Source organism: Cebus imitator, unplaced genomic scaffold (genome assembly GCF_001604975.1).
Source record: "Cebus imitator isolate Cc_AM_T3 unplaced genomic scaffold, Cebus_imitator-1.0 Scaffold60, whole genome shotgun sequence".
NCBI lineage: Eukaryota > Metazoa > Chordata > Mammalia > Primates > Cebidae > Cebus > Cebus imitator.
In genome coordinates, this window is record NW_016107375.1 from 4,715,128 (window position 1) to 4,727,887 (window position 12,760).

A 12,760-nucleotide genomic window follows, 5' to 3' on the forward strand; every position below is an offset into this window, starting at 1 on the left:
GGAAACAGGATTTCTAACACAGCGAAGGGAGGAAGAGATTTCCTAGGGAAAGAAACACTGTATAGCAAGCCCAGAGAGCAACGAGTTGACACAGCAGGAGAACATCAGAGATCCAGAAAGCATAACACCCAGGAAAAAACACCAAACAAACAAACAAAAAACCACGGGATTTAGAAACTACCTGATGAGCTTCCCTACACTGAGAATTTTACAGTTCTGTTGGAAAGTCTGGGAAGGAAGTGGTATCGAATATACAGAAAAGTAAACCAAAGAAGAAAGCATTGGTGAACATATGATTGAGTCTTGTCCCAAAAGTTAAATAAAAAATAAAATGTAACCAAAGTGCACCGTATGGTTCAGTTCTAAGTAATATTTACACAATCAGATTATAAATACTGAAAATTGGTTTAACAAAAATTATGACAGAATTTCTATGTTGAGAGAATGAGGGAAGGGAAGTATGTGCTTATGGTAGGGAGGGCCAGGGAGAGGGAGGAGGAGAAGACAGCTCAGTGCTCATCGTCCATATGGTAAGTCGACTATAACTGACGACGAAAAATCAAGCTTTAGGAGTAAGAACATGTCATTTTGACGAAGCTGCTAAAACACGAAGTAGTTGCTTCTGGGGAGCAGTAATTAAATAAGGGCCAGATGAGGTAAAGCAGGAGACTTGTTTTTTTTCAAATTTTGTTGAACTACTAAAATTTTAAATAACATGCTGCCATTACTTTGCTAAAAATTAAAAATTGAAAATATATATGTAAATAATTTAAAACAACGAAAACCAACTGCAAAGAAAATATTCTGCAAATCCCAATACAGTAGCTGATGTAGGTGATCAGAGTTCCTTCAGGACGTGCAGTCCTCTTTATATCTAATACACCGGATCACCTCCCCTCCTCCATCTTCTCCAGATCCCTAATCAGCACAGTTCCTTGCACATAGACCCCAAGAGATCAAACCATCAGGGAGCATACCTAAATATTGCTCTTAGCGCCATCTAGGGACTAAAACAAAAAATAAGGCTTGGATTCCTGCCTTGCTTTCAAGTTATAAAGAAATTTATTATCTGTTGCATGTGAGTAACAGACAACAATATAATTAATCCAATTAAATACTAAATTGATGATATAGACAATATGAAGTTGGGAGACATGTCAGATTAGGGAGAATGTGGCTGGAGCACTGAGAGGCAACACAGAAAATGAAGAGGAAGCCCATGGAGGCAGAGGTTGGGCTTTATTGCAGTGCTTTGTAGGTCTTGTCAAGATTTGGGGGGGTTAATGGAAAGCCATAAAAAGGATCCCATTAAAAGAGTGACACTATTTTAAGAAAATCACCCTGATCATTGGATGAAGATGGACTGGAGAAAGGCAAAAACCAACGGGGAATAACCAAGACACTATTAAAGTGGTTCCAGTGAGAGAGTATGGAGTTTTAGATCAGGATAGTGGATGTGAAGATATGGATTATTAAATACATTATAGAAGTAGAATCAGGCTGGGCACAGTGGCTCACACCTGTAATCCCAGCACTTTGGGAGGGCGAGATGGGTGGATCACAAGGTCAGGAGATCGAGACAATCCTGGCTAACATGGTGAAATCCTGTCTCTACTAAAAATACAACAAATTAGCTGGGCATGCTGGCAAGTACCTGTAGTCCCAGGTACTCTGGAGGTTGAGGCAGGAGAATCGCTTGAACCTGGGAGGTGGAGGTTGCAGTGGGCTGAGATTATGCCACTGCACTCCAGCATGGGCAACAGAGTGCGACTCTGTCTCCAAAAAGATAAATGAAAAAAAAATAGTATTAGAAGTAATGAAAATATATGAGAACGTTTACAGTTGTTTTTCAAACGTGGAGTTCGTGCTTAAATTAATGTAAGTTTCAAGAAACCATTCTGTGGGTTTCTGATTCAGTGTCTTGGTGAGGCCCAAGAATCCGCTGGGGTAACCCAAAAGATTCTGAGGCAGGTAGTTTATGTTCAGATTGAAATAGGAAGCAGCACATGTGTAGCCAACCCTTTCTAGAAGATGAAGAGAAATAAATAGAGGTTGGTAACTCTAGAGGGGTATGAAGCCAAACAGAGGATTGCTTTTTTGTGTATTATTAATTTTTTAAAAGGTAGGAGATACTAGAGCTGCAGTTCATAACCTCGGCTACCCACTGTAATCACCTGTTGAACTTTCTAAAAATATTGATGCATAGGACTCATTCCAAGCCAGTAATTCTGAACCTCTGGGGATGAGATTCAGATAGAAGGCTTTTTTGTTTTGTTTCATTTTTTTTGAGACTGAGTCTCGCACTGCCGCCCAGCTGGAGTGCAGTGGCCCAGTCTTGGCTCACTGCAACCTTTGCCTCTCCGGTTCCAGCCATTCTCTTTCCTCAGCCTCTCAAGTAGCTGGGACTACTAGGCGTGCGCCACCATGCCCGGCTAATTTTTGTAGTTTTTAGTAGAGACGGGGTTTCACCATGTTGGCCAGGCTGGTCCCGAACTCCTGACCTCTTGATCCGCCCGCCTTGGCCTCCCAAAGTGCTGGGATTACAGGCGTGAGCCACAGCGCCCGGCCCAGATAGAAGTATTTTTTTTAACCTTAATTTTATTTTTCCTTCTACCTCCCCCACATTGTTTTTATCTCCCCAGTGCCTGGCAGACAAATGTGTCCTCAATTCATGTTCATCGCTGTGGAAAGAATTGCCGGCCAGTAGCAGATGATACAGACCACAGGAAACCACTTAATGTATTGTAGAGCTCATGCAATCTTCGTGTGAAAAATATTATAGTCCAATTCCCTGACTTCCAAATGAAGAAACTGAAGCCCAAAGGGGAATTAAATGCCTAAGATCTCTCGCCTTAGCAATGGCCAATCGGATCGGAAGCCAATATTCTAACCAACGCCCGGGTCAATGTTTTCCTGCCTTTCAACAGTGTAATTTGTCCACTCCCCAAGTCCATTTACCCAATCAAGATCCAGCGTCTAATAATACCTCCCCCGCAATACCTCATTTCCTCAGTCAGGAACCGACCCCGCCGTCCCTTTCATCCGACCCGTTGTCACCCCCAAACCCGCCTGTGTCTCATTTATTTTCCCCTCATCACGGCTGCAAGCCACAGCGCGGGATTCAACCACAGGGGCTGAGCACCTCTCTGTTTGCGCTGCTCCAGTAGCGGACTCTGTCGCCATAGCAACCGGAGACTCGGAATCGGCCTGCAGCAACAGAAGGAGAGGAAATCTTGGTACAGTTATTTTTTATATATACGCTCCTTACCGCTTCCCGCGCCTGATGCGTGAATTTGAGGGTCTGGTAGGAAAGCTCCATCAGACACTGAGCTAGGGCCCGAGAGAAAGGAGAAAAGGAGTCAGTTACTGTGCTGACCCGTCGATCTAAGGAACCTGACGCTTAACCAGCCCGCCCCTTCCCGGATTGGCTAGAGCCTAGACACGCTGGCCAATCGCCGGCCACAGACGGATTCTTTAACATGCCAATCAATGTTAGACCTTGCATGTTTTATCCAGGGTGTTTGCGTGGCACTGGCCAATCAAGAGATGATGCGGGATGATTGGTAGAGCATGGGGCGGGCTTCGCAATTGTTTTGGTTTTCTTAATTCGTTTCTAAAATGCAAGTTAAGGATTATGTACCATACTATTTGTCCTTGATTTCTACAGTTGTTCAGGCCTTTGCGACCCAATGCTTCTATCCCCAAGACTATATTTCGACGTCTCCTCTTCTCCTCCCCGGATTAAGGTAAAGGTTTGGAAATCCCTTCTGCTTTTCTTTGAAACTCTCTGTGCATGGTCCATCTAGACTGGATGAATCTGCTGTGGACACTGTTTGTCAGGATCCTTCTGGGATGCAAACTGTGCATCAAACTTTCCCTTCTCCTCCAACTCTCTTCACGTTGCACCTGTTCTCATTAGACGTGGAGAAACAAGAACGTGTGTTCCTCTGCTCAATTTTCTTCATGTGTTAACTAGTCTGGTTCTTCAATGTTTTTTCCTTCTGGCTCTCTTGCTGTGAATCCTATTCAAAAGCATCCCTTCATCATTATCTTCGGTCTTCTTCATCTATTTCTCCCTTCAGAATACAAAAATATTAAAGACTCCTCAATCTACAAAAAAAAAAAAAGGTTCTCTTAAGTGTTGAATTGAATTACTTCTCTCAGGACAAACTGTCTGAAAGGACTAGCTATCCTCTTCCTCACTTCCTTACCTCATACCCATTTCTCAACACGTTCTGGTCCTGCTCCTTTGAAGCAGTTCTTGCCAGAGTCGTCAATAACATCCTAATTGGGAAATCCGAATGCAGGTTATTTTACATTCTTTATCTTATTTAAACTTGGCACCATGTGAAATTGTTGACCACTTTCTAATTAATAATAATAACTGTAATTTATTATACATCTACAGTACCAATGTACTATGTGATTTAATTGACTAATATAATCCTAAAACAACATGAAGAAGTTAGTTATGTCCCCAATTTACAGCTATGCAAATAGCCTCAAAAAGCCAAATTATTAATAGGTAGCTCTAGGAAGAGTTAGGATACAAACCTGTTTCCTGACCGAAGCCAATGCTCTTTTCACTGTTCCTTGCTTCCACCCTTCCTGTCCAGTCTCACCTCTAATTCTTACCTGGATACAGGCACCCCCACTCCAACACAAGCAAACTGCTTACAATGCTTGTGAACCACTAATGGGTAGTTGCTTTGGCTTGGAGGACCACTCTCACCCCTGCTGCCTAAGGAAGTCTATTTTGCCTGCAAGACAGCTCAAAAATCACCTCCTAGGATAATTCAATGGCATTTTCTCCTAACAATAACTATACTTACCCCAGGCAAAGCTTAGATAGAGAACAAGTTAATTCCTGATTCTACAACATACTTTTCATACTGCACTTATCACATTATTTTGTTGAAATATGGTTTTCAAAAAGTTAAAAATGTGATCCTTTGATATGAATAGACATCTATCAATGATTTTGCCTAACTCATTAATGAGGGAGCCAATAAGATGGTAAAGCTGGTTTGAAGAACATTATAAGGCTGGGTGTATTGGCTCACTCCTGTAATCCCAGCACTTTGGGAAACTGAAGCGGGTGGATCACCTGAGGTCAGGAGTTTAAGACTAGCCTGGCCAACATGGTGAAACCCTGTCTCTACTAAAAATACAAAAATTAGTCTGGCATAATGGTGTGTGCCTGGAATCCCAGCTATCCAGGAGGCTGAGGCAGGAGAATTGTTGGAACCCAGGAGGCGGAGGCTGCAGGAAGCCAAGACTGCACCACTGCACTCCAGCCTGGGTGACAGAGAAAGACTCCGTCTCAAAAAAAAAAAGAAAAAAAAATTATAAGGACATGGATATTTACAGACATTTTGAAAACCAATGTTAGTACAGTGTCCCTCAGGATCTACTGGAAACTGATTCTATCCCCACCACTGACACCAAAATTGGGGATTCTTATGTTCTTTATATGAACTGTCATACTACTTGCATATAAGCACATCATCCTGTATACTTTATTTATTTATTTATTTATTATTTTGAGACGGAGTCTTGCTTTGTCACCCAAGTTGGAGTGCAGTGGCACGATCTTGGCTCACTATAACCTTCATCTCCTGGGTTCAAACAATTCTCCTGCCTCAGCCTCCTGAGTAGCTGGCATTACAGGCACATGTCACCATGCCCGGCTAATTTCCCTATACCGTATTTTATTTATTTATTTATTTATTTATTTTGAGATGGAATCTTGTTCTGTTGCTCAGCCTGGAGTGCAGTGGCACGATCTTGGCTCACTGCAACCTCTGCCTTCCTGGTTCAAGCAATTCTCCTGCCTTAGCTTCCTGAGTAGCTAAGATTACAGGTGCCCAGCTACAACATCCAGTTAACTGTTGTATTTTTAGTAGAGATGGGATTTCACCATGTTGGTCAGGCTGGTCTCGAACTCCTGACCTCAAGTGATCCGTCTGCCTCGGCCTCCCAAAGTGCTGGGATTACAGGCATGAGCCGCTGGCTCAGCCCATACCATATACTTTAAATCATCTCTAGATTGCTCTAATACCTAATACAATGTAAATGCTGTGTTAATGCTCATTATACTGCATTTTTATATTAATTTTTATTGTTGTACTATTTATTTTTATTTTAATATTTTTAATTCTTAGTTGATTGAATCCCCAGATGCCAAACCCGTGGATATAGAGGGCCAACTTTATAAGACTGCTAGGTTACAAAACTGGTTAATGTCTGGGAGGGCAATAAAACTATAACCTTTGAAATTGTCTTTTCTAAGGGACACAAATCTGTTAGTTAACATTATTTGACCCAGTCAGAGTCCTTAATTAAGAGTAAGTCTCAAAGTCAAATAAAGATACATTCCTCTAGTTTTGGCCATTTTCATTTAAATTTTAACAGATTAAATAAAATTAAAAATCCAATTCCTCGGTCACTCTAGTCACATTTCAAGTATTCAATTGTCATATATCTAGTGTGACTGTATTGGATGGTGCTGCTGTAGATAATCAAATAATCCTTGACTGGAACTCTTTTTTTATTTTTTATTTTTTATTTTTTATTTTTGCAGGAAGTGATTTATTTAGGTAGAGAAAGAGGAAAAGGAGAGAGAAAAAGATGAGAGAGAGAAAGCTTCCACGAAGATTGTGGAAGGGGATCCAAATATGGAATCCGGACTAGAACTCTTAAAAAATGCTTGATCCTTGATTGGGCTTCCTAAACAATGTAACATTGAAAAAAATACGCTGTAATCTCTTTTGCCTTATTTCCAAATTTAAGATAGTTTTTCTAGAGAATCTCCTCCAGGTGATCACTAGCTTTCAAACTTTTCTAAGCAAGAACCATATCAAGAAATATATTTTAGGCCAGGCGTGGTGGCTCACTCCTGCAATCCCAGCACTTTGGGAGGCCAAGGCAGGTGGATAGCCTGAGGCCAGGAGTTTGAGATAGCCTAGCCAACATGGTGAAACCCCATCTCTACCAAAAATACAAAAATTAGCTGGGTGTGTTGGCAGGTGCCTGTGGTCTCAGCTATTCAGGAGGCTGAGGCAGGAGAATCATTTGAACCTGGGAAGTGGAAGTTGCAGTGAGCTGATGTCGTGCCATTGCACTCCAGCCTGGTGGACAAGAGGGAGACTAAATCCAAAAAAAAATAAAAAGATAGATAGATAGAAAGAAAGAAAGAAAGAAAGAAAGAAAGAAAGAAAGAAAGAGAAAGGAAGGAAGGAAGGAAGGAAGGAAGGAAGGAAGGAAGGAAGGAAGGAAGGGAAAGAAAGACAAAAAATAAATATATTTTAGTCAGGTGCGGTGGCTCATACCTGTACCAGCAATTTAGAAGGCTGAGGCAGGAGAGTCACTTGAGCCCAGGAGTTTGAGACCAGCCAGGACAACATATTGAAACCCTGTCTCTACTAAAATTAAAAAATCAGCCAGGCATAGTGACATGCCTGTAGTCTCAGTTACTTGGGAAGCTGAGGTGGAAGGATCACTTGAGCCTCAGGAGACAAGACTGCAGTGACCCGTGGTCATGCCACTGCACTGCAGCCTGCAGCCTGGGTGACAAAGTGAGACCCTGTCTCAAAAAAAAAAAAAAGGTAGGTGCAGTGGCTCACACCTGTAATCTCAGCCCTTTGTGAAGCCAAGGAAGCAGATCATTTCAGGTCAAGAGTTTGAGACCAGCCTGGCCAACATGGTGAAACCCCATCTCTACTGGAAATACAAAACTTAGCCAGGGGTAGTGGTGCATGCCTGTAGTCCCTGCTACTCGGCAGGCTGAGGCAAGAGGATTTCTTGAACCTGGGAGGTGGAGGTTGCAGTGAGCAGAGATTGCACCACTGCAGTCCAGCCTGGATGACAGAGACTCTGTCTCAATTAAGAAAAAGAAAAGTAAGACAATAAGAAATACATTTCACACAAGGCCATAGGATAGAGGTGTATAACAAATCAGACTTAAGTTTATTGAAATACTTATGCTTACTAATGTGATGCACTTTGCTATTCTCAGTTTCTCTTCTTTAAAATGCTCGTTGTTACGTAATAATCCTCTAAGTGGTCACAAACTGAAGTTTGAAAAACATAGCACTAGACTGAAAATTTCTTGAGGGCACTTTAAAAAAATTATTATTGTATCATGCTTAGTACAGCTAATGGAATCAGAAAATATTTGTTGAATGAAAAGCTGATTCTTTTTTTTTACTCCTTATTCTGTAAGATTTGATTTTGAAGAAAGAAGTTTGTTACAGAAATGTTTTCAAAAAGCTCCTTCCAAACCATCATTCTCAGCAAACTGACACAAGAGTAGAAGATCAAACACCGCATGTTCTCACTCATAGGCGGGTGTTGAACAATGAGAACACATGGACACAGGGAGGGGAGCACTACACACTGGGGTCAGTTGGGGGGAAATAGGGGAGGGACGGTGAGGGGTGGGAAGCTGGGAAGAGATAGCAAGGGGAGAAATGCCAGATGTAGGTGATGGGGAGGAAGGCAGCAAATCACACTGCCACGTGTGTTCCTATGCAACAATTTTGCATGTTCTTCACATGTACCCCAAAACCTAAAATGCAATAAAATAAATAAATGGGAAAAAAAAAAAAAAGCTCCTTCCTATAACTCGATCAAGACAGTTGCAGGTGGGCAAATAAGAAAAAGCTTCTTCCTCTGGCCATATCAAGTAACTAGTACTGGACTAGGTCTGCTACTCTAAACAACTAGAAAACAAGACAGCTACACAACAAACTAGACAAGATAAATAGAGCAATAGTTTTCACAGATAAGACCATAGGCGTTACAGAACTGAGATACAAGAGAGAAGAAAAACAATTAAGGTGAGCCCTACAATCATGCTAGATTTCTGTGTCGAAGTACTTTTTGGTCTTTAGCACAGGCAGAGGGAACAAAAATACAGTATGTTAGCTTCACTAAATTGAAAGAGAGATAGAAGTTTTCGGATGCTGAATCCGCTTAAACTTGAAGGACAAATTAGTAATGGAAAGGGATCTTAATACAGAACCCAAAACAGGGTTTTTAAATATCACGCAACAAAGAATTCAGGGCGACTCCATAGAGTAAAGTGTAAGCAAATGTATTAGGAAAGTAAAGGAATGGTCACTCCATAGCCAGGGCAGCCCCGAGGGCTGCTGGTTGCCCATTTTTTGGTTACTTCTTGATTATATGCTAAATAAGGGGTGGATGATTCATGCCTCCCCTTTATAGACCGTACAGAGTAACTTCCTGACTTTGCCATGGCATTTGTAAACTGTTATGGTGCTGGTGGGAGCGTAGCAGTGAGAACGATCAGAGGTCACTCTCATTGTCATCTTGGTTTTGGTGGGTTTCGCCGGCTTCATTACTGCGACCTGTTTTATCAGCAAGGTCTTTATGACCTGTATCTTATGCTGACCAGTCCAGTAGGACTGGATGCTGATCCTTTTCCTGCAATTTTAATCTGCTATTAAGCTCATCCAGTAAATGTTTAATTTTGTTCCATGATAATATCTTCTATCTCTCCTCATTATGCTCAGTCAGGAATGCAGTCCTGTAGGACTCAGCCTCATTTTACCCAGTTCCTATTCAAGATGGTGTTCCTGTAGTTCAAATGCCTGACAAAATTACTGGAAAAGAATAAGTACACAGAAAAAGACCATTTAGAAATTTGCATAGCAGTGTCCTGGGGTCTTTGGATGAATCCTAACTTGGGTATGCAAAGGATGAGAGTCCATGAGACCATACACATCAAAAAACGTGGAAAGAACAACTTCCAGAGAACTGCAAGTAGAAAAATTCCCATTATACACACAGGCCCAAAAGAAATTCAAAGTTGGAGTAATCAGAGTGGAGAAACCTCCTTGAACATCTAAGGCATTCACAAGAGAAGGGCCAAACCCTGACAAGGTTTAAAACATACCTCAAAAGGATCGAGTTAATCTGCAAGTAACTTATCTGCCCGACAAAAGAAAACCCAGCATTCTTCAAAGGAAGAAAACAAAACTTGGGTAGTATTCACAACACCCAACATCCAACCAAAATTACTAGGTATGAAAATTACAAAGGCAGAATAATGTGACCAATGAACAGGAGAAAAATAAATCGTTAGAAACATATCCAGGAATTACAGAGTGATCGAATAGCAGACAAGGACCTTAAAATAACTATTATTGTGGTTGAGAAAGGAAAACTGTGAACATAATGAGGAGAGATAGAAGGTATTATAGTAGAACAAAATGAACTTCTGAAATTAAAAATTTACTGGACAAGCTTAACAGCAGATTAAAATCACAGAAAAAGGATCAGTGAACATGGTGATGTAATAGTAGAAACTATCCAAGGTGAAATATATGGAGAACACAAGGCTGGAAAACAGAAATAAACAGAGCCTTTTTAAGATAACATTAGGCAGTATAATGTGTGCAAAATTGACTCCAAAATGGAAGAAAGTAGAACTTTTTTTGAAAAAAATTATTTACTCACCTGTAGTCCCAACTACTCAATAGGAGTGAAACCCTGTCTCAAAAAAAAATAATAATAATAATAATAATTCTATTTGGTGGATATGAAAATACAGCACAAGACTACCCTTTGTTTCTCAAGGCACATTATTTTTATTTTCATTTTTTTTCTTTTCCTCCCCACCCCTCCCCACCTCCAGGGCACATTATTTTTTAAAGTATTGAAAAAATACAATCCAATTTCAGTTGGAGAAAACCAGCTGTTCCACTTATTCTTTCTGTTACAGCAAAGATGCTCTGTAAGGTGATTTCTGAATGTTTTTTTTTTCAACCCCTGCACCACCTCATGGGATTAAGCGATTCTCCTGCCTCAGCCTCGCCCCCGCATACCCCCTCCCCCCGTCCCGCACCTACAATAGCTGGGATTACAGGCCCTCACCACCATGCCTAATTTTTGTTTGTTTGTTTGTTTGTTTTGATACAGAGTCTTGCTCTGTTGAGTAGGCTGGAGTGCAGTGGAATGGTCTCAGCTCACTGCAACTTTTGCCTCCCAGAATCAAGTGATTCTCCTGCCTCAGCCTCCTGAGTAGCTGGGACTACAGACACCTGCCACCACAACCCACTAATTTTTGTATTAGAGACAGGGTTTCACCATGTTGCCCACGCTGGGCTCAATCTCCTGACCTCAGGTTATCCACCTGCCTTAGCCTCCCAAAGTGCCGGAATTACAGGCGTGAGCCACTGTGCCCTGCCGCCCTTTTTTTTTTTTGTTGTTGTTGTTTTGTTTTTTGAGACGGAGTCTCCCTCTGTCACCAGGCGGAGTGCGGTGGCACGATCTTGGCTCACTGCAATCTCCGCCTCCCAGGTTCAAGCAATTCCCCTACCTCAGCCTCCTGAGTAACTGGGACTACAGGTGTGGGCCACAATGCCCAGCCGATTTTTTGTATTTTAGTGGAGAGGGGCTTTCATTATGTTGGCCAGAAGGTCTCGATCTCCTCACCTCGTGGTCCGCCCACCTCGACCTCCCAAGGTGCTGGGATTACAGGTGTGAGCCACTGTGCTCTGCCTAATTTTTGTATTTTTATTAGAGACCAGGTTTCACCATATTGACAAGGCTGGTCCTGAACTCCTGAACTCAGGTGATCCACCGCCCCCCACACCCTTGGCATCCCAAAGTGCTGGGATTCCAAGTGTTTTTTAATCATAAATTTGTTTGTTTGTTTGTTTTTCAAGACAAGGCCTTGCTCTCTCAGGCTGGAATGCAGTGGCACCATCATAACTCACTGCAGCCTGGAACTCCTGGGTTTAAGCCATCCTCCCGCCTCAGCCTCCCAAGCATCTGGGACCACAGGAGTGTGCCACCACAACCCAGGTAATTTTTAAATTTTTCTGTAGAGACAGGAGTCCAGCTATGTTGGCCAGGCTGGTCTCAAACTCCTGGCCTCAAGTGATTGTCCCAGCTCAGCCTCCCAAAATGTTGGGATTATGGCTAATCATAAGCTTTTTGTTTTATTAACTCTCTTCAAATCACACATTTTTCATCAAACCCTTTCTCTCCTCGTCCCCTTCCCACCTTGTAATTCTGTCTTCATAGCCTCATTGATGTCAAACTGTCTTCAGCAGAGCTTCTCTAGGTATGCAAGAATGAGAGGGAGTTTTCAAGAATGGCAAGAGATGTGCCTGCCTAACTGCAAACCTTCTGACACTCAACTACAAGCTATCTCTGAATATATATTGTTAAAACTCCATTTTTTTATGTTGCCAAAAAATGTATCCTGTCATTCTTTAAACACTGTCAACTCTGTCAAAGAGAGAGAACGTTTTAATCACACAGACATTCTGTGTTGGTATATATCCTCTCTGCCAACGATTGTTGGAATGTAAAACTAAAGAGCTTTTATTGGATCTTATCCACAGACAGAGTAAAATCTGGGTTTTGCCCCATCACTGTGTTATTTTTTAATTTGCCCTAAACTGTATCCCAGTGTTGGCCCTGCCTTCCTAACTTCATCCCCTCTGCAGTCCTATTACCGCCCTTTATAGCCCCACATAGCATTCAGAGCTCTGCTCTACAGTCAGACAGGCCAGGGCTGGAATCTTGCCCCATCACTAACTCCTGATTTTAGGAAAGGTATTGGACCTGTTCAAGCCTTTTTTCTTCATATGCAAAATGGGAACAGTAATAATCTCTCACAATGTGGTAGGGATTAAATGAGACAATGTGTGGAAAGAACTGGCATACTCAAATGAGACAATGAATGGAAAGGACTGCCCTACTCAACTTTCCTTGATTTGGATTT

The 12,760-nt window shown here is 41.8% G+C and overlaps 1 protein-coding gene across 1 annotated transcript in view; it reads right to left on the bottom strand.

The window, feature by feature from the left end:
* The window catches only part of KATNAL2 (katanin catalytic subunit A1 like 2), a 96,574-nt gene extending 93,195 nt beyond the window's left edge, over window positions 1–3,379 (bottom strand). Inside the window, exon 1 of the mRNA XM_017529690.2 lies at window positions 3,269–3,379. Coding sequence (XP_017385179.1) covers window positions 3,269–3,319 — 51 coding nt within the window. The 5' untranslated portion in view covers window positions 3,320–3,379. The remainder of the gene's footprint in view (window positions 1–3,268) is intronic.
* Window positions 3,380–12,760: the final 9,381 nt, after the last annotated feature.